This window comes from Kryptolebias marmoratus, linkage group LG10 (genome assembly GCF_001649575.2).
Source record: "Kryptolebias marmoratus isolate JLee-2015 linkage group LG10, ASM164957v2, whole genome shotgun sequence".
In the NCBI taxonomy this organism is placed as follows: Eukaryota; Metazoa; Chordata; class Actinopteri; order Cyprinodontiformes; family Rivulidae; genus Kryptolebias; species Kryptolebias marmoratus.
This window is the reverse complement of record NC_051439.1, coordinates 10083582-10104191: the sequence shown is the minus strand read 5'-3', so window position 1 is coordinate 10104191 and position 20610 is coordinate 10083582. Positions and strand designations below refer to the sequence as shown.

Here is a 20610-nt window from a genome sequence, read left to right as displayed (position 1 = left end):
GGGGGGGGGGGGGGGGGCAACACGCCGTCGGGATTACAGATACAAAGCTGTCAACTATTGCTCAGACTTTTCAAGTGTCCCCACACACACACACACACACACACATCGAACTAACGCTCCAGGAGGGCGGCCTGCTGTGACACAAATATGCTTCCATACAAACGGATCGTTCTGTAATCCCCCCGTTCTACCCCTCTGGCCTCCTCCTCCCGCTGCTCTAAGACCCCAGCGTGTTGACGTGGGACATTCTCTGTTTGAGGCTGTGCAGGAGGTGTTTGGGTAAGCAGTCCCAGTAACAAGACAGACGCTCCCTGTGCTGCAGAATGGTCTCCATACAGAACCTAAGGAGTGAAACGGGACACACATGTACTGAACCGTCACAAAACTGGCCACGTGGTTAGTTGTTTGCGTCACTCACCGAACTAATGATTTAGGCTGGACGTTAAAAACCAGCAACTCATTGCTGTGAGCCTGTAAAAGAAGAAGAAGGGGGAGAAAAAAATAAAATAAAGCATAATTTTTAAGAAGCACTGTAAATGAGGATTCAGTGGGCAGCTTACAGCTCGCTGATGAGACAAAAGGTTGTTGGCACACCCTCCAAACACAAACACCTCTCCGTCGGGGCCGGAGCAAGCTGTGTGCCACAGCCTGGAGACACAAACACAAACGTTTTCCATGTGGAGCTGAAAGCCTGAGCCGCCCGCCCAACATTTACAGCAGGATGAGACGGGTACCTGGGGCTCTCCGCGTGGCTGTGTTTGAAAGGCCTCCACTCGTTCTTGCTGACGCAGTACAGCCAACCGTCGCCTAGGAAACGAGACGAGAGCGTCTGTGAAACTGCGGGCAACGCTTTAAACGCCGTCACCCGCCTCCTGAGGTCGAAGGTTCAAACTCACTCAGCGTTTCTCTCTCTGTGGTGAAACCGCCGAACAGGAAGATCTGGTCTGAAGACACGGGCGTAAAGGAGTGCCAGGACCGGCCCACGGGACCCTGCTGAGGAACGCTCCTGCACCAGGACACATCGATAATATCAACAAATTATTTTAAAAAAATGAAACACAAAAATGTTCTTTAAAAGGACGATAGCAAGACAGTTAACAGACCTGGCTGACATTTCAATTATTAAACAGAATGAGATGAATTTTAATTGTGCATTAAATGCTCTAAAGGAGGTTTTGCTACAAAGTTAAAAGGTTAAAAAATACATAAAGTCATAAATTGTCATATTTACATTTCTCACTTTGAAGCTTTAGTAGCAGACGGTTTCTTTCCCCACACAATAATCTAAAAAAAGACCTGGCCAGCTGATTCTTTTGGTTTTTCTGTATCAAAGACTTTATGGTTAATTGAATGTTATATTTATCTTTCACATTATCCGCTGCTCAGACTCCAGATTATTGATCATAACATAATGTGGAGAAGAGACAGGACACAACATTATCCACATCCCTTGACGGCTCCATTCTGACTGCAGACACCAATGTTTCTTTTTAAAACGCACAGATTTCACACAGTGTCACTCTTTTTTTTGCTAAACAAATATCTGTATATTTAAAGAGAACGTTTTCAATCTGGGTGACAAATGGTTCTGAAGAACAGACTTGAGTTGTTGTTTTTTTCATATAATGATTAATGCTTACATTTCATGCCACTCCCACGTGTCCAGGTCAATGTAGTACAGGTCATTCAGTCTGTAATCCTGTGGACCAAATTAAACATTTTAAGGTTGGTGGACAAAAGAATAAAGTGTACACGTACTCCAAGTGCAAACTAATGCAGGATCTGTGTTAACTACTGACATCAATTCTGTCTGTTAGCAAAATATCTCATGAACCTTTAGTGGGATTTTAATGAAACTCTAAGCTAAGTAGCCCAAGTCTTTACAAAAATGGTTATAACTCTAAATTTTACAGCTACTGAGCAAAACATTGATGTAGTAGCTGAGGGTCATTCCCAACACATGCTCTAAGTGCTAACAAATAACATAATCTTATTTGTAAACTTTAACCCAAACTGCTATAACCCTGTCATGTATTTCTTCAAAGAACGTTAATTTTTTTTCACTATATATATTAATATGCTTCCTTAAAGTGGGTGGTCACTTTGTGGAAATAATTTACAAGAGGTCAAACCGGCCTGTTTTGGCCTCTGCTTACCTTGAATCTTCCACCGAACACGTAGCCTCTGTTTCCGACCGTGGCGCAGGCGTGAGCTGCTCTGGGTGACGGCGTGTTGCCCTGCGCCACACAGAAAACACTGTCCGTTACTCTTCATTCTTTGGCCTTTTTACCATTCCTAAAACATCAACGGTTTGTTGATATGCGTATGATATGAAAGACTACGTCTGATTTCTGTGTTGTAACCTGAGTGATGGGCTGACTCCACGTCGAGCTCTCCAGATCCAGGACGTGGATGTGGTTGTTCCAGCCTCGTCCTGGGCTGTCCCACTGCACCGGAAGCAAACAAACAACAAAAACAATAAAAAGAACACAATAATATTCAGCAGCAACTTCTTTCTTACAACAACTGTCTGGTTTTACATAAATACAAAAAACAGGCAAAATGCAGACGCTCATACTTTCATCATTTCCTGCTAGGATTAAACAGACTTTCAAACTTAAAAACGAAATTGTTCTGTTTATTGTTTGACAGGAACTTTATTGTGCACAGACCAGAAGAGAAGATGATTCATCGTACTGAAAAGTCCCTCGATGAGATCCCTGAGGAGCGTAGCCATAGCCCCCGAAGAAAATCAGCCTGAAAACATGCAAGACAACATAAACTCATTTAAAGCTTCTTACAAATCCATCTCCATCTTAAATATTTATAGTTGTGTGTGAATAATCCAAGCTCTGGAAAGCCTATCCCTAGGTTGTGGTTGAATGCATTATTTAATATAATTTAAAAGGCGCTGCGTATTAAACTTCACCTGTTCTTGTGAACCCAGCATCCTAGCTTGTCTTTGCTCGATGGAGGAAGTCCTTTAAGATCCCTCATCTCCTCCCACTTGAGCTTGTGAGCCCTCAGAGGCAGGCGGTAGATCTGCAACGAGCAGCAACGACACGGCTCTACATCTCATGAACCAAATACGACATAAGCATCTGATGATGGCAGAGCCAACGCAGCACAAAAACACGCACCCTGTTTGTGTTTCCCCTGGCGTGGTGGCCGCCAAACAGGTAGAGGACTCCGTCGACGCACACGCCGCAGCTGCCTGACATCGACGTCTGCAGGTTGCCTTCAGACGCGTGCTTCGTCCTGTGAGGATTTGCAACGTTACTCGTGTAAGATGACGACACAAAACGCGTGCTACATGAGGGGAGTGTTACGGGTTTGCAAATTTATTTTCTCACCACACTTCAGACTCCATGTTGTAGGTCCAGATCTCATTTCTCGGCAGATACAAGTCAAAGAATCCGTGGTTTTGAGCATTCTTGCATAGAAAACGATTGTAGTGTTAATTTCAAAACAGAAATATGGTTTATATATACATCTATGTAACAAAATACTACTTTAGGTCTCACCTTGTACCCGCCCCACACATACATGGTGTTTCTGTCCACCACAGCGATATGTCCACTGCGCTCAGCTGGGGTGTCCAGCTCGATTGACACCTCCGTGTCCACCGGCTGCTCGTCCTCCACCTCATCATCTTCCTCATCCTCATCCATATCATCGTTTACCATCCAAGCAAACAATCGGTCTTCCTCATCTCTGTCCGAGTCGTTGTCGTCCTCCCTGGCTGGCAGATCTCCCGCGTCTTCCTCCATCTCTGCCTCTCTCTCAGCCATGACAGGAAACAGGAAACAGGTGAGGCTGAAAGGTAAATCAGAAAAGTTTGTGCTGATTTGATCGCCCAACCGGTTTGGAATAGAAATCCTTATATTTACAAACATCATGGGATGACACCAGCTCTTTTTTTTTTAACTAGACATAAAGCACAAAAGCTTTTTCTGATCGGATACGAGATGCACGGTTTTCCTTTAACATAGGTCAGACTTTTATTTAGTTTTAGTTTACTAAATCTGACGCAGATCAGCCGTGTTAATTAGCAGCAGCACAGTTAATGCTCACTTTAAGGCAGGTTGTTCAGTCAAACTTGGCCTACATGCAAGTTAAAGTCACGAATATTTGATTAAAATGACAATAAAAACGCCAAGTCTTGTTAGCCGAGCTATGAAGCAAACCGCAGCCGTCTGTCATTGATGCTCGTTAGCTTGTAGGTTATCAAACACTCCCACTATTAGATGGAAACACCGAGATAAAAACATATTTTTCCGCGTCGAAAACAAAATGTACAAACTTCAAACGAACGTGAGTCAAATGCGTTTCTATAAGTCAAAACCCCTACCCTTTCAGGTGTATAATTTCCTTGCAATTTGAAAAGCAATCCTGTATTTATGAGGTCATTACAAGCGCCATGGAAGCGTAACCGGAAGTAAACAATTCAAACCGGAAACCGACCGTCCATACGCACAAACAATTCGATTTTCACTTCCGCGAGCAAGCTAAGCTACATGTATATTAGTTAGTTTTAATTACTATTTGTTTTTTAGTTCTTTGTCTTTTTATCTTTTTATCTCTTCTACGTGAGCTCCATTTTAGTTTCGCAACGCTGAAAAATACGGGACAAAGTTATTTTGCTTAGTTTTTTCAAAATAAAAGCCGTCATTTACTAGTGCGGCACTTTCAAAATAAATGTCATGTAGGTCGAATCAGCATATAGCTTTTTTTTAGTTTAAATAAATGTAATCCGTTTTGTTATTAGTTCTTAAGCATGTTTGCTACTTTATTTTACCATGTAGGAAAAATAAAATAAAACATGTATGTACTTGAAAACAAGTCAAACAAGTTCATTTTTACCTTTGTTTTAAAAATAAAATATATAAATAAGCCAATTAGAATAAATTTCCCTAGTTAACTGTTTACATAAAACTATTCCTATTTATTTCATTTAAATAAACAATGATTTAAAGTGTCGATTAGACACATTCACATTTAAATACATATTTTGGGCATTTAGTTTTCTGCACCTATGCCATCTATAAAGCATTTTTTCTCCAAATACACCTGACTCTTATGTATATGTAAAAAAGCAAGAGTGTCCTTTACAAAGAATAAAGCTTTATTAATGACAAAACAAACACAGACAGCTTGATTACTAGATAGATTTAACAGTTTTGTACAAAGATGATCAAAAATCAAAATGGTTGCTACTCTTTCCAAGTCCATCACTTTCTTTAGAGCCCTTGAAGTTTGCTGTGGAAAGAAAAAAAATACAATTAGAACTTGTGAACACGAATGATAGAACCTAATTAAAAGTTAAATTTAAAAACGCATCCCACCTGTCCTCAACGGTCCTGCTGGATGGATAGTATACCTTAAATGTGAAGCCACTCCTGGGGAACGAGCCCTGAAATGACAAAAAAATCTAAGTGACAAACAACTAAAGTCCATACTGATGATACTAGTTAAAGACTAGATGAAAAAAACAACAGTAATAATCTCTCAAGGGATAATTTTGAGTTTGCTGAAACTTCGTACCGGGTTGAAACAGAGGCACTCGGTGTTGGTGATGCTGAAGGGATCATACTTGTCTGCAAAAATAATGACATCTGGCACCGGATAGACACGCAGGGAATAATCATAGGCCCAGAACACAGGACTGACATACAGAGGCAGGGGAGTCAAATGACCCTGGGACAAGATGGTCTTTACAAACTGGCCAGAGGAGGAAAAAAAAAAAAAATCATTTTTAAAACACTTACAGGAAACGAAAAACCTTGTCTAACATGAAACGGGCAAATAAAACTTCTGACAACGCAACTAACATTACTGAGTGTTTGAAGCAACTCTGGTTTGTGCTGGGTTAGATGAAATAAAACTTACGTGATTGGGGATGTCAAGGTTACTGTTGGGCAAACGGACACAGTTCCTGCACATCTTGTTGACGAGATCTTCTCTGATGATGACCATCTCTTGGCTGCAGTACTGAATCCTGACCAGATCACAGTAAACATCAGTTTTACTGTAGTTTCAGCCAAACATCTCAACACTGCCCAGACAGCTTGATTATGCATAATGTACATAACATATTCAAGTCAAATATTTGACCTGCATGGGTTGGTTGTGAACACAGAGAACGGCACCCTCTGTCTGAACTCCTCTGTGATGTGATCTGCCAACGGAGGTCTGGGGAGGGAGGGAGAGAAATGTTTGACTTTATTACTTCAAAGCACCAACATAATGACCACCAATGACACCAAAAAACCAGACGCTCACCTTGGCAGTATGGTGCTTGGACCAGGGTCCTCGGGGCCAGGAACAAACACGAAGCGACTACTGCAGGTTTGGGACAAACACGTTTAACTCAAACACACTGAAGCTGGAACAGACACAAACCACTCTGTGTAGAAAAGAGTGGGAAACATGGAGGGTCCTACCTGCTGTGAATGCTGGGATATGTGCAAATAACATCAGCAAGGGCCTTCAACGATTCTAACGAAACAAGAAAACAAGTTTATAAAATGATTAAAAGCTGAATGAGACTGCTTCTTTAAGATAATCAGAACGTTTAAACTGAATAAGTAAAAAATTAAGATTTTTTTGCATCCTATAAAATTTAGTTCAGCATCTTAAAGTGTGAAAAGTCTCATGATGTGACTTCCCTCATCGGGTTTAGTGGATTTGGTTTCCTGTTGTTAGATTAGTAGTTTACTTCCAAGAACAAAAACCAAACTTAAGATTTATTTAATGTTATTATTTTTTACTTTATGCATCCATATCCGTACACAAGTTATTACTTTAAAATGTGAAGTTGCACAAGAGCAATTTCTGCCCCATAAAATTTAAACACTTAAAAGCAATGTGATGCCAAACTTAGGAAATGATGAGTATTAGGGACAGTTTTCCTTGGAATTTGGACTCAACTAACTGTGTTCCTGTTTTGTTCTCCATAATTTGGTTGGTGGATACAGAAGCATTCAGGTACTTGGTAAAAATATTAAAAAGCAGAATAAACTGTGAGTCTGCATACAAGCTCGATCAAATCACACAACGCCTACCTTTTATTAGACATTTCAGGTGCTTCGGACCTAACAGGCTCACCTTTGAGTGACTTAATTTGGGTTTTCCCATAAGGGGCAGAGGAGAAGTTTCCACACAGAATGAAACAGGTGGGAGGCATGGCAGCGTATCCTGTCCAAAAACAAACAAAATAACCCCCAATGTGATCAGCCTCTTCAGAGTGCGTATTCTTCACCTGCAAAAAGCTACAATATCAGACCTGAGAACATGACGTTCAGCTTGTCCATCACTTCCACGCTGTCCAGCCAGACGTCAGAGACCATCACAAACATGGCGTCTTCATTTTCCTCCTCCAGCTGCTTCAGCTTAGAGGAAGCTTTGACTGAAGTGGAGGACGGACCACCAAAGAAGTTGATGTTGCCATAGTAGGCCCTGGAATTGATGCAAGTAAATGAACTTCACTGATGTAAGGCTTCTAAAATGCAGCTTTAGTCCATGCAAGTTGGTATAAACGAAGAGGAAGACTGACATCTGACTCCTCCAACACACTGACCTTGTAGCGGATGAAGGCTCTGTCGGTGGAAACCCAAAGCCGTTGACGTGGAACACAGAGTCCTCATACCAACCTACAGGACGGAGGGCAAAACGCTTCTTCAGCACTACATACAAAGTGCACGTTCAGGGCTATTTGGGCTTTCGTTTTATTTGATTGTGCCTTTAATATTTGCTCTATAATCTTACCTTCTGCCAGTACGAAGCAGGACTCCGTGTACAGACCGTTATGAAACTGGTGCGAAGGAAGCTAAGGGATGGAACGTGTTAAAAAAGCCACGGAACGCTGCATAAATACACAAACTTCCGAGAGCATTCAAAGGATATCGCTTTGGACATATCCAGTTGTACTGTTCCACTCGGGTCCTCCAGGTAAAATTTACCCTTGAAAACACATCCAGAGAAATGTTTAAGAAAAAAAAAATGCAGATAGAAAGTTCTCAGGTTATTCGCCGCCTTACCTCTTTCTGTTGTGTGATCATTCCGAGCACAATCACCTCTCCGAGTTTAGCTGTGCTTCCGAGCAACGCTTCAATTGTCCTCAGCTAGGAAGAATAAATTAATTGTTAACAATTTCTATTGTGATATTTTTAAGGTAGACAAAACTAATTTATGAGTCACTGCAGCTGGTTTCGGATTTTATACCTGAAATTTGTTTTGACCTTCCTCGACAGCAGCTCCTATTGCTGGTGGGGTGAAGAGCTCATGGCGATGCGTACGCTGCACAGAAATACGCCCACGTGAACTCCACAAGCAAGTGACACGTAACGGGAACGCGAGTGAACAAACCCCGGCCGTTGAACAGATGTTACCAACCTGCTGTAAGATTGTGTAGCGTTCCCTGAAGAGTTCAGCCTTGTCTTTGGCCGAACCGCACAGTCTGGGGGCCGGATGGCTGGTCATGTTGATGCTGCACAGACACAGTTAAAAGTTTAATGAGCAAACCCCAACAAGGTAACAGCAATCCATTTTAAATTAATTCTAGTCATTGATGCCACAAAAAAAGAAGAAAGAAAAAAGAAGAAGCAAAAGCAACACATAGCCAGTTTGCTCACGGTACAAATTTCTTCCTCTCCACGCTGTAAATGTATCTGGGCACGTCAAAGGCTCCGATGATGTTGAAGACATTGTCTCTGGAAGAGAGTTCAGGCAAACGGTTCAATTCACCAAAATATAAAAAGCCTTTGTCTCCAAAATCTGCAGCTCCACTTACATGGTTTCATCACAGGACTGAGTGCAGTCCTGCACAGCACTTTCCACCACAGACAGCTCGATCATACTGGAAGACACTTGTTATGAAAACACACCATGTTTATAAGCTGAAAACACCCCGGGAAACGCACGAAGAGTTGCATTGAGCGGACCCTGCAATAAACACGTAGACTCACGTGGCTGCTTTTCCACTGCGTCGAGGACCTTTTCGATAATATCGTCAAGTTCAGAGTGATCGACCGACTCCAGCGCTTCTACAAGGTACTTATTGGCTTCACTACAGCACACACACACACACACACACACAAAACAAGAAGTATTGTTTTTAGTATGACCTAGTAAGAATGAAAGATCTGAAAAAACACACACACGTACACATATATATATATATCATGTTTAAAATGCAATGTTTACATACTTCATTTAGGCCAAAGTGTTAAAATAATTGTGATAAAAATAATTGAGTTATTTAATCACTTCATTGAGCTGAAACAATCTTACACATAAAACATAAAGGAAAATGCGAGAAGACACAAAAATGGTCCCAAAAGCCCATATAAAACCTCAGAAAGCTTTAACTCGTGTTAAGTCATTGTCCGTTTTGTGCAATAATAAAGTGAAACAGACTGTTCCAGCCTGAAAATATTTTTGTTGCCACAGAAAGCTTCATAATAACGACTGACTATTCAGCAAAACAAAGACAATGAAGACTACAACAACGAAATTGTGCTAAACACAAAACAAAACAAAAAACACATACGGTCGAAGCATGAGCCCCCTCATTTTGAAGCCAGAAGTCACTTTTGTCTTTATTTTGCGAGCAACGTCCATGACTGTTTCCTTCCCAGCTCAAGCTTTGGCGCTAAAGACCAACTTCCGCATGTGTTTCATCACTTCCGCTACCACGACCCTTTCAAAATAAAAGCTCTGTGTTAAAGGCAAAAGCCTATGCATTTATTTCTTAGTCTTTTAAAAACTAACATGACTAACTACAATTTATTTAAATTTACTCACATCAGCTATTATTTACTGATTTGTTTCTCAACACCAGGTTCAAATGGGGATTGCTCAGTCATTATATATAAGTAAAACATTTAAACTAGTTGTATTATATGATAATAACAACATTAAAGTAGTTTAGACTAAGTCTAATCTAGTCTAATACACCTTCTTATAGTCAAAATAATAATAACATAATAAAAAAAACAATGGCATCCTGTATTTTGTCCTTTTATTGACAAACACAGGGACACATTTCAGAATGTATTTTGAGATTTAAATTTTTTAACGATAATTATAGTTGCAGTGAGTTTTTTTCTTTCTTTATTCCTGCTGAAGCCTGTGTGATTTCAGGGCTGGAGTGCAACAATATTGATCAGCAGCTGAAGGCTCAACGTTGCTGCATTCAGTGAACACATTTAGAAACTGCTGCAGATAGAGAAAAAATAAGCAATGCTCTCTGAAATCTAAGAATTAAATCTTTGTTCTTCTTATAGAAATCATTATAGACACTTCTACAGATGTTTCTCATCAAGACCAAAAAGACACGAGGTGTGCACTTCTAAGGGTCGAAATTTAGGCTAAAAAGAAGTTTATCTAAAGGTCTAACATGTGTTTGACTTTATAAAGATCTAGTATTGACGAAACACGATGTAAATATTCCTGAGGAAAAATAATATCGAACAGAAAACTGTTTTTGCTCCTTCACCTCAAGACAAACTGTCCTCCTGAATTTACCAAGAAAGATAAGTCGAGGATCAATACTTTGACTGGCTTCTGTTTTTCTTTCTCCATTAACTTTAACTATTTGAAGCCTTTTCATGGAAGAGTTGTTGTTTTTAAAGCATGTGTTTACATTCATTTTGAAATACATGGGACAGAAATGAAAATAAAAGGTAATTATGAAACAAACAAACATGTCAGTCTGCATTTTCGCATTCATTTTCAAATGTTCAAATTGCTTCTGCTGGGTTGTCCGTCACAAATAATTTTAGCATATTTTAGCAAACTGACTTGCTGAGTTTTGCAGCACCCTCATTTTAAGTAAAAACTGAAGCCTCTCAACGAATGATCGAAAGTGTTTGATAAACGGTTGTGGAAGTACAGCAGGTTTAAAGGGAGGTAAGACATCTTATCGCCACAGATAAGGAGCCAGAGAGGCCCCTGACCAAAAACTGGCACCTGTTTCTAACACTTGTCTGAGCTGGTGTTTAAGCTGCAGTCATAAGCATGTCCTCCCTGCAAGAAACACAAGGCACGCGTTAACAAAAAGTACAAAAACTGCTCAGAACCCAGCAGCCCCCTTCTTCTTTCTACTAAAAAAAAATTGTGAGAGTAAGTTTGTTTAAAATATATATTAATTTTACATTTTAAATGCATAATTCTGTTTTAGTTTGTTAGAAAAAGTGCAGCAAATTGTAATTGGAAACGTGTTTTACGGATTTCAAAGGGGAATGCCATGTCATAGGAGCAGCACCGGAAGTGGTATTTTATTTTGTAGTAGTGTTTACACAGCTGATGGTACCCCCGATGAACTTCTGTGGGTTTTGTTTTTTTTTTGGCTAGTTGGGAGCAAAATGCTTTGAATTTGACAGCATGAGAAGTAGAAACACTCCGGCAGAAAGTGTGCTGTAGTCAGTGAGTATGTCTGGTAATTTTATTCATTTAATTGTGCGCAGCCTTACAGTGTCGCGTGGTTTGTTTGTTTTTTGCTGTCATATTTCACATCAGACATGATGTCTGAAACGTCCAACCAGGACGTTCGCTCTGTCTGTGAACGTCAGCGCTCTCAGCTGCTTGAAATGAGGACAGCCGTGTCTGTGTGTGTGTGTGTGTGTGTGTGTGTGTGTGTGTGTGTGTGTGTGTGTGTTTCTTTCTTTAAGAGGCCATGTCTTCCTGCGTGGAGCCCGCAGCAGAGCGGCGCTGCTCGGAGCTGGTGGCCCGGGAGAGGAGCGGACACACGGCCGTGGTGCTGGAGGAGCTGCTGTATGTGTGGGGAGGCTACATGGTGAGGAGGAAACCGGACATAAAACCGACCCAAAATGGCTCCAAACGTGCCGAGGGAGGACAGCTTCACAGGGGAAACATGCACATGTACTCCAGTACTGCATTTTAGTCATGTAGAGGCTTGCACTGAGACACTTCTGTTCATATTTAACATCCTGGGGGCAGTATTGTACATTTTACTTCACTGCATACATACATGTTAAAGCCTTTATTAATATTTTTATTATTATTATAACTTATCTTCACTTCTACAAAGACAGGACAAAAAAAAAAAAAACTGAAAAAAGTGCATTGCAAACAGCAAAAATATGCATACTAATCATTATAATGATACATAAAAACTATATTATTTTACATAACAATAAGAAAAGACAGGAAAATGATGCAGGTAGGTTCATTATCATATTAGATTTATCATATACAAAAGGACAATTCTACCTAATTATGAAAGTTTAAATTGGTTTCCCAATTTATACCAGAATGGCTTTTAATATCACAGCTTAAATCAGTACTTAAATGAGCATTTATCCATTGAATATCATTTGGTGTAAATCTTCCATTTTAACAATATTTTTCCTAAAAGCCAAGCTTGGCTAGCTTGATGTTTTTAGGATGGGTTTACTTAAGTTCCCTCCTTTTACATTCAACACTTTTAAGGTCTAAAGAAATAAATCTGACCAAAATATTTCAGCCACAATAAAATACCTTAATATGTAATTAATGTTCCAGTTTCACCACAACAACATCAACATAAATCAAACGCTTTGGCATCATTTTTCACGTGGGGTCATTTAAGATTCTTTTTGTCTTTTTTTGGCTTTAATGTTTCTTTTAGAAAGAACAAACATGTTACTATATTGTTGTCAGCTGCTAAAGGACTTAATAAACCTTACTTAAACCTGGCATTAATGTTATCTGCATTAAACAGATTATTTTAATAAAATGTGAAGGAAAAAGAGACAGATAAACCAAGTTGTGCAGTTAGTTTGGCAATATCATGAAACCAAATTATACCAAATTATTTATGTAATATTCATAAAAAACAACCAACAAATTTCATTACGGATTCAAATAAACTCTTTATATAAAATAGCTAAACTAAAGTTTACTGCATGAGCATGCTCATTATTATTATTATTATTATTATTATTATTATTATTATTATTATTATTATGTGTGTGTTTCAAATTTTATGGAAAGAATAATACAGTATAGTTAAAAAATGGTACTTTTCAGTAAAAGATATACCATAAAGAAGTCAAAGCTAGTTTTTCAGTACATCGACTCATAATGAACACTTACAGGTTCCAGGGCTGTAAAATGAAATTATATCGAACAGATTTTTAATTAGTTTGATATCAGTGGTATAATGACTTAAGATGGACTTTATTCGTTGCAATAAGCAGGTTTTTGTTTTTGCAGTCGGTTGGTGATGAGGAGGTTTTCCTTCCCAGTGATGAAATCTGGGTCTATGACTTAAAAGGAGGAGTATGGTAAGAACAGATCACCTCAAAAGGAGTTTGTTTCGTCAGTTTCACTTTGTTTTCAGTCATTCTAAGTTTGCACAGTCGTGAATTAGGTGCTTCCTTGTGAGCTGTCTGCTGTCACGTGTGTTACTGAAACATATTGTGAATGTTGTTCATCCACATGTCTTCTTTTTTTGCCCCGTATGTGAAGGGAGGTGTTCCACATGACAGGTCAGGTCCCGTCCTCCATGTCTGGGAGCTGCGGCTGCTCGCTGGATGGAAACCTGTACATATTTGGGGGCTGCGACGACAACGGGCAGACCAATCAGGTGGGGATCCTGCTCTTTTGTATTTCTAATACTGAAAATAATGGTTGCTTCCACTCAGGGTCACCGCTGGGTTCGAACTGTGTCCTGTGAACGTAAAAGGATAACTGTGTTTGACTTTGAGCAGATTTACAGTGTCGACCTGACAGATGGTAAATTTACGTGGAAGAAAATCGTGCAAGAGTTTGGCTCTGCTCCTTCACCTCGAGACAAACTGTCCTGCTGGGTTTATAATGGAAAGTAAGTCATACGGAAAGATAAATGTGTCATTTAACGTTTCTTTGTTCTGTCATTTTAAGCATTACTGCTTCCTAATTTCTTATCAAGAGTTGGGTTCAGATTTGGTAACAATTCATGTGTTCATTAAGCCCGTGTTTGTGGTTTATTTATAAAAACCACCACAGACGGACATCAGCACATGCATACTGTATCATGTGTTGTCAAACTAAAGTGTACTTTAAAAGCTTCCACAGGATTTAAATAGTAGAGAAAGCCATTATCTTAAAAGGAGGGTTGTTTCTGCCCATTAATTAGGAAATAGCTAAAAGGCAGTTTGGAGTCCCTCATTTTCACAGTTGCCAGTTCAAAAAAGTGGACGACCCAGTTAGCTCAAACCCGAGGTTCAACGAGTTCACGCAGTGCTCAGAGAAAAAAGTAGTAAAAAAAGCTGCACCTAAGACTCTACAGGCCTCCGTGAGCAGGTTAAATGTTCAAACAGGACAATTGTAAAGAGGCTGGATGAGTACGACCTGCTGGAAAGAGCTGCTAGAGAGGAAATAAAGACTGTTCTCTCTTCTGAGTGAACAAATAATAATAATAATAATAATAATCACTCTTTTAAAGAAACGGACTCAGATGGGGCGGCTATCCAAAAAGTTGTTCACTAAGTCGCTTACTTTCTGAGAGCTTTGGTAAAAATCTCTTCAGTGGTTTTGGAGCTATTTTGCTAACAGACAGACCAGCGAACACACAGACGCAGGTGATTACACGATCGCCTGCCTATCATATTCAAGGCTCCGGGAACAGCATCCTTTGGATGGATGAGACTAAGGTGGGGATGAGGAGGAAGCTGTCCTGGGTTTTTGTTCATCTGAAGCTTTCACCTAATTTTAAGATCTGATAAGGACCAGATGAGGGTTTTATTCTTTATATTTCATCATTACGTACAATTTTGCAAATTCAAAAGGTACTCGCTTTTTATGTTAAGTTTTTAAATCCATTCTTTGTCGTCTCTTTTCTGCCTAAACATGCAGTGAAATGAAAATAAAGCCGTTTAGGATTATTTCATTAATAATTTGACTACTGTAAGTGTTGTTTTCTGCTCCCCAGGCTGATCTACTTTGGAGGGTATGGCCACAAAGTCCTGAGTGATTTAAACAGCAGGAACAGAAGCTTCATCCTCGATGAAACATCATGGGTAACTTTCTTTTCTTTTGACTGAAGCCAAATCTGTCATCGTAAATTTGGCTCATCCATCCAGCTTCAGGCACTGAGGCAAAGGTGACACAACTCAGAGTCCTGTTTCATTCATTTTCAGACGTTTTAAAAACTACTATACGACGAGGATTGACACCAATGAATAGTCTACGAAGCAGTCACATTAGATGGACAGTTTTCTCCATTAATAACAAAGAATGTTTTCCATCTCTGTTAAGTAATGTTTCTGTTTTCAGGTGGAAGATGTGTTTTGGGGCTGGAACAATGAAGTTCATATATTTGACCCCGTTCAATCCAGCTGGACTGAACCACAAACTCATGTAAGGACATTATTAAGAAATCGGAAGAAGTCATGCTTTTATATTGAGCTTAGAGTGTGTGGGTTTTTTTTTTTGACTTGCAGGGTCATCCTCCTGCTCCCAGGGCGGCACACGCCGGCGCTACCCTCGGAAGCAAGGGATACGTATGCGGCGGCAGAGTGATGGTGAGAGGCCCGACGTGCAGCGTGCGTTAATGTGCCGGTTGACGGGCGCTGCCAACGACTGCTCTCTCTCTTTTATGTGCAGGAAACCAGGACGAGCGACGTCCACTGTCTGGATCTGGACTCTTGGACGTGGTCTGAAATGTGCGGGCCAGTACAGCACACGTGCATTAACCAAACTGCACAAAGAGTTCCTCTAGTCGTCATTAGTAATATTCTAATTTTGCTTTGCAGAAATCCCCTGTCCGACGTTCCGGTGGGCAGATCTTGGCACACGCTCACGGCCGTGTCCGACACCACCATGTTCCTGTTTGGGGGCCTCAGTGTGAACTGTAAACCGATGAGTAAGGACACATACCCTCCTCTTCATATTTAACACCTTTGCTGCTTACTTTATGTCCTTTTAATTATAGTCTTTTTATATTTTTCTCCCATTAGGTGATGGCTGGTTGTTTGACGTTGAAACAAAGACGTGGAGAGAGTTCGAGCATCCCTTTAAGCATAAGCCGAGGTAGTCACTTAACCTGCTAAATGCTGCTTTAAGTTGTGAGCAACACTTTAATCTGTAATGTTTGCTGCGTCTAAGGTTGTGGCATACAGCGTGTGCGAGCAAAGACTCGGATGTGATCGTGTTTGGTGGAAGTTGTGACTACATCCTCCTCGTCGACACCGTAAGTATCACGTAGATGCTGTAGGGCATGAAGTTGGTGGGTCATTACACACAAACACACCTAACTCCTATAATTACAGATGTCCTCAGGAAAAAAAAAGGACTTAATTTGTGAATATGTCTATAAAACTTGTGGGACTTGGCAGTAATTTGTAGCTCTAACCCAGGTTTTTAGTTCCAAGTTTCAGGATTTTCAGATAAAAATATGATCTCCTCTCTTTCAACCAAAGTCTGATTGTTTGTTTAGTTTAATCTAAAGCTGATCTAGTTTAGTTCACTTCATCCCTTCAAAGAAAAAAGCATCATACGGAGCTCTGTGGCGCCCTCCAGAGGTCATGAGTAACAGTAAAATTTATGATTAAAAGAATTCCTTCCCTCGGTTTAGGAAACGGTGCGCATAGATTTACAGTTTGCTCCCTCAGTTGAATAAATCGTTCATACAACAGGTGTTGTGCTTGTTTTTACTTTAAGAATAGACGAGAAAACAGACGGAAACGCAGCAAAGAAAGTGAGACGAGGGTTTAGGGACCGTCCATAAATTGCAAAATCAGACTGAAATATTCAGTAAATTCAGTAATATTCAGTAAAATTATCTCATTTTAATGTCGTTCCATAAGCTACATTGGAAACGTGCACCTTTGTATAATTTTGTAAATTTGCTATCCTCACTACTTTTCTGCAGCTGACAGGAGGGGATGTTTATAATTTTACTGTGGTTTCATGGCTTGTTTAAAAGTTAGTGAACCTGAAAAAAAACAACCCAAAAACATTTCTACCCTGACCCCTGAGGGGCTCCTTGTTACTCTGAAGATTTGGTAGGTAGAAGAAAAACAGAACATGAATTTAACCCATTCAAAAGACATTTAAAACAGCAATTCTTATAGTAACATAACAAGCAGTTCATTTTTACGCAAGAATTGAGCTTGCAAACATTTCTGCTCAATCATTACTATTCTGTCGATATGCTAAAGTCAGATTTTATTTTAGAAAAAGGCCCGTTTCCTTATTAGATGCTTTCAAACGAATGTTTATTACTCAAGTAAAAAAGGTTACAGGCTGTTCTTTTGCACTATGGTTTATAGATGATGATTTAACTGAATATATATGTAGTTGTGAAAGTAGCAGCTGTTTAATGAAGGTTTAGTCTTGACACTGAAAACACAAAGCAGATCTCAGAGTGACTCTTTGACTGTGTTTTTCAGGGCCACTGCAATGAAGCACTTGTTTTCCAGACGCAGCCGTACCCTCTGTTTAGGTAAAAAAAAAAACAAAACTGTTCATGTTTTGTCAGAATTGCATTTCAAAAACTGACAGGACAATAATGTAAGTGACGTTGCACAGCACACGATATTAAACAAACAAGTGAAAAAGTGAAATAACAGATGTTTTTTTTTGCTGTTGACAGGATTTGTGAGGATTACGTTGCAAAGAATGTGAGAAACTCGGAGAAGCTCAGAAACCAGCTTCCTCTTCTACCTCCCAAACTTCTCAAGGCACTCCAGAGGAGGATATCCTTCTACAGGCCTTCAAAGAAGCAAAATACCAGTTAAATAAGATCTGAAACGACTCCCCCCTCCCCTCCCCAAAAAAAGAGTGCCATATTTTACTTTTCTAACCAGGGTTTAGCCATTTTAATTTGTAAAATACACTGAGCGGAATATTTTATGGCGTTTTTATTTTATTGTTTTACAAATATACATTTTTCTTTTTGTAAAGTCTGCCTACCAGAACTGTAACAGAGTATCCGTATAATGAGTGATACGATTAAATAAGCTATCAGAAAAAGCTTTGTGATGCTGATTATCAGGTCATACGGCTGTAAACACACACATTACACACACACACAACCGTTTTGTTCTGAGAACTTTTAATTTAAAACCCATATAAAAAGCTGCTTCTTTTTGGACAAATGCAATAAGAGCACAACTCCTGAGCTCAGCCACTGAGTGGCAGCAGCCTTTTTTTTGCGTGTGTGTGTGTTTAAATCTGGCTGGCTTGTGTCAACAGAAATGCAGCTGTGTTAGTCTGATTCCAAGTGCCACATTCCTCCTCCGTTCGGCGGCAAAGTGCAGGAACTGGAGGAAAGCCTTGACTAAACGCTTACTTCCCTCGCCTTCGGAAACTCCTGCCACGTGTGACAAATTAAAATCCAGCTCGAGACGAAGCGACCGGTGCTCCAAAACAACCCGAGTTAGATCAGACAGAAAACTCTGGGGCCTCTTTACTTATTAAAAGGCGAGCTGAAACAATATAAGTAATGGGTGACAAGTAAGTGCACTCTGAGGGAGCGCGGCAGGAATAATGGGATGACGTGACACCCTGATGTCCCAGATAACAAACCGAGGAGGCCTTCTGTCAGTTAACACTCACTGCTCAAGCACAAGCAGAACCTCCTGGCATCTGTTCGGGGTCCTGTTGGGCTGCAGATGCAGCAGCGCAGATCCCGGCTTCTCGTGTTCAAAACCCGTGTATCGGTCTGCTGCGGCATTCCGAGCTGAGCTGTCAGCTGAACTCTCTTTCAATCGTGTCCATCAGCTCCTCCTCTGACCCATCGTACAGGATGACTGGCGTGGTGACAGGAGAGCTGTGGCAGCTGTCAGAAGTCCTGTGGAAAGGGGACGAACGTGTGGATTAAAGGCGAGGAATCATCCGACAGATCCGATCTGCTCACTGACAACACTTCAATCCCTTTAAGGTGAATTTGATCTGGCCAAGCCTCTTTTTTTTTACTCCACGGAGTAAAGAAATGAATCATTCATGGGAGCTGTCCACTTACGGCTGTTTCTCTGATGTGGGCCCGTTTTCTAACAAGGTCCCTCTTGCCAAAAGCGTCTGTGAGGAGGACTGAGACTGGTGGGGGGGCAGAAATGCAAAGGATGTTAGTTTCTCTTCTCAGTTTAAAACCATCTTGTGTTTGAGTTTCTGGAACTTGCATAACAAGATGAATCACCAGGCAGTTCGATGAGTAAATAAAGAGATAAAAGCCCTTACATTGTGCTGAATGAAGCCCTCAGGTGTGTGTTGCGTCTTGTTTCCGTCCTTTGACGCACGGTGCGCGACGCGCGGCCCGGCCTCCTCCTCCTCCTCCTCCTCCTCCTCCTCCTCCTGACCAAAGTGGCACAGCCCGTACGTTTTGGACCCGATGAAAGTCCTCTTTGGGGCGGTTTTCGGATCACATTCCAGCCCTCGAGCCTCGTCGTCCTCTGAGACGTCCGAGTCGCGCCCCTCGCTGTCTGGCTGCGCGCGGCTCCGCGCGTTACGCAGCGCGCCGTGGACCCTCAGCCGCCGGAACGGACCTCCGTCCTGCTCGGCGGCTCCCGGTTTGGTACCTCTTACCTCGCCGACGCACTCGGGCGCGACCCTCTTCCCTCTGCTTGTGGCGGACCCCATCGTACCCCAAACTCCCGTTTCAGAGTTCTGCCTCCGGCGCACAGAAACGTCTCATTATCCGACAAAAAACCCCCCAAAACTGCCTGATCTCCGTCTGGGGTTAGGGTCGGCTTTCAATCAGGGGAGCAACTGGAAGGCAGAGACTTGGCTAGAAACCAGTTCCTGATGCCAGCATGTCATTAGTCCCAGGGTCTGCAGACGCGTGTCCCCCAAACAGAACCGAGCAGAGCCGAGTCGGTGTAAACTTTCCCCCCATCAGGATGAGAAGCTGTTCGTTACATAACCCAGCTTGGCTCAGGACCCCAGGGAGAACAGCCCGCCTTTCTTTAGGGGAACACACCCCCTTCTGTGCTGAACAACAGAAACTTCCACTTCTACTTCACAAGCTTTACTCCCAGAAGCAATCAGATAGAGTTTATGGCATATTTAAATCAACAGATGATATGATCAGCAACAGCATCAACACATGAGAGGCTCAGAGTACATGTTGTGGATGTTGTGGACTCTCAGCTACTACCACGTCAGATTTTAGCTCAGTGTCTGTAAGATTGACCGAGTTACTCATATTGATGTTGGCCTACGCTGATGAGCTGTGGCGCTTGTCGTGATTCTTAGACCTATACACCCCAGTGGTTACTTTCAGAGTTTCAATTAAATCCCATCGAGTGGTTCATGGGATATTTTGCTAACAGACGAACAGGGAGGACTTCGAGATCTAAAGCTAAAGATTTAAGCAGCACGTGTAGCACTTGGAGTACGTGCTGTGGACGACTCTCAGCTACAGAACTCGCAAAACTTCGCTTCGATATCTGTGGGAGTCACTGAGTTAAAGTCAGTTCTGTGCTTTCAAGGGTCAGTTGGCTGTGGCAGCCATCTTGAATCAGAATGGCTTTAAAAGTTAGTCAGTTGTAGAGGTCTGTAAGTGATTGCTTCACTTAAGTACATTCAGAGTTTGAACAATCAGAACCAGAACACAGCTGACCCTGTGATGTTGGACCCAGGTCTGTTTTTTTGCAGGCTTGATGCTGCAGCCCCCCCCCCCCC

General features: G+C 41.2%; 3 protein-coding genes across 5 annotated transcripts; 1 reads left to right on the top strand and 2 right to left on the bottom strand.

The window, feature by feature from the left end:
* Positions 1–6: 6 nt before the first annotated feature.
* On the bottom strand, positions 7–4475 carry klhdc2 (kelch domain containing 2). The gene is made up of 14 exons (XM_017415959.3): positions 4352–4475; positions 3525–3816; positions 3354–3433; positions 3141–3258; positions 2930–3042; positions 2673–2757; positions 2364–2447; positions 2157–2237; positions 1641–1699; positions 897–1006; positions 735–807; positions 561–648; positions 419–471; positions 7–341 (listed from the first exon to the last, which is right to left on the bottom strand). The coding sequence occupies exons 2-14, from the start codon at positions 3789–3791 to the stop codon at positions 218–220; spliced, it is 1335 nt and encodes a 444-aa protein (XP_017271448.1). The 5' UTR covers positions 3792–3816; positions 4352–4475; the 3' UTR covers positions 7–217.
* A 632-nt stretch (positions 4476–5107) lies between these two features.
* On the bottom strand, positions 5108–9669 carry pole2 (polymerase (DNA directed), epsilon 2). Its single transcript, XM_017413006.3, has 19 exons — positions 9551–9669; positions 8967–9067; positions 8792–8867; positions 8634–8711; positions 8395–8488; positions 8224–8298; positions 8040–8123; positions 7906–7962; positions 7768–7816; positions 7580–7652; positions 7286–7458; positions 7108–7197; positions 6444–6498; positions 6283–6342; positions 6115–6192; positions 5890–5998; positions 5545–5721; positions 5346–5413; positions 5108–5259 (listed from the first exon to the last, which is right to left on the bottom strand). Exons 1-19 carry the CDS (start codon positions 9619–9621, stop codon positions 5241–5243), a joined length of 1587 nt encoding a protein of 528 aa, XP_017268495.1. The 5' UTR covers positions 9622–9669; the 3' UTR covers positions 5108–5240.
* LOC108237547 (kelch domain-containing protein 1) lies at positions 9035–17759 on the top strand. 3 transcript variants are annotated; one of them, XM_037977909.1, is made up of 14 exons: positions 9035–9051; positions 11673–11797; positions 13219–13289; positions 13474–13591; positions 13716–13828; positions 14918–15005; positions 15262–15345; positions 15429–15509; positions 15592–15650; positions 15741–15850; positions 15945–16017; positions 16093–16177; positions 17379–17431; positions 17582–17759. In XM_037977909.1, the coding sequence occupies exons 2-14, from the start codon at positions 11678–11680 to the stop codon at positions 17724–17726; spliced, it is 1200 nt and encodes a 399-aa protein (XP_037833837.1). In that variant the 5' UTR covers positions 9035–9051; positions 11673–11677; the 3' UTR covers positions 17727–17759. The 3 variants fall into 3 exon arrangements, with proteins under 3 accessions (XP_037833837.1, XP_017274540.1, XP_017274549.1); XM_017419051.3 differs by lacking the exon at positions 9035–9051 and adding an exon at positions 11289–11427 and having other exon boundaries at positions 11675–11797; XM_017419060.3 differs by lacking the exon at positions 9035–9051 and adding an exon at positions 11295–11431.
* Positions 17760–20610: the final 2851 nt, after the last annotated feature.

What these genes read in the sequence shown, in the direction of transcription:
- klhdc2 (XM_017415959.3), bottom strand. Translation starts at nt 3,791, where the DNA reads ATGGCTGAGAGAGAGGCAGAGATGGAGGAAGACGCGGGAGATCTGCCA. An exon ending in AACATGGAGTCTGAAGTGTG is followed by an intron (nt 3,259 to 3,353) that starts GTGAGAAAATAA and finishes AAATCCTCACAG; the next exon opens with GACGAAGCACGCGTCTGAAG. An exon ending in GGAGTCAGCCCATCACTCAG is followed by an intron (nt 2,238 to 2,363) that starts GTTACAACACAG and finishes TGTGTGGCGCAG; the next exon opens with GGCAACACGCCGTCACCCAG.
- pole2 (XM_017413006.3), bottom strand. Translation starts at nt 9,621, where the DNA reads ATGGACGTTGCTCGCAAAATAAAGACAAAAGTGACTTCTGGCTTCAAA. An exon ending in AAGGTCAAAACAAATTTCAG is followed by an intron (nt 8,124 to 8,223) that starts GTATAAAATCCG and finishes TATTCTTCCTAG; the next exon opens with CTGAGGACAATTGAAGCGTT. An exon ending in TGATCACACAACAGAAAGAG is followed by an intron (nt 7,963 to 8,039) that starts GTAAGGCGGCGA and finishes TGTGTTTTCAAG; the next exon opens with GGTAAATTTTACCTGGAGGA.
- LOC108237547 (XM_037977909.1), top strand. Translation starts at nt 11,678, where the DNA reads ATGTCTTCCTGCGTGGAGCCCGCAGCAGAGCGGCGCTGCTCGGAGCTG. An exon ending in GACTTAAAAGGAGGAGTATG is followed by an intron (nt 13,290 to 13,473) that starts GTAAGAACAGAT and finishes CCGTATGTGAAG; the next exon opens with GGAGGTGTTCCACATGACAG. An exon ending in CCCTTTAAGCATAAGCCGAG is followed by an intron (nt 16,018 to 16,092) that starts GTAGTCACTTAA and finishes GCTGCGTCTAAG; the next exon opens with GTTGTGGCATACAGCGTGTG.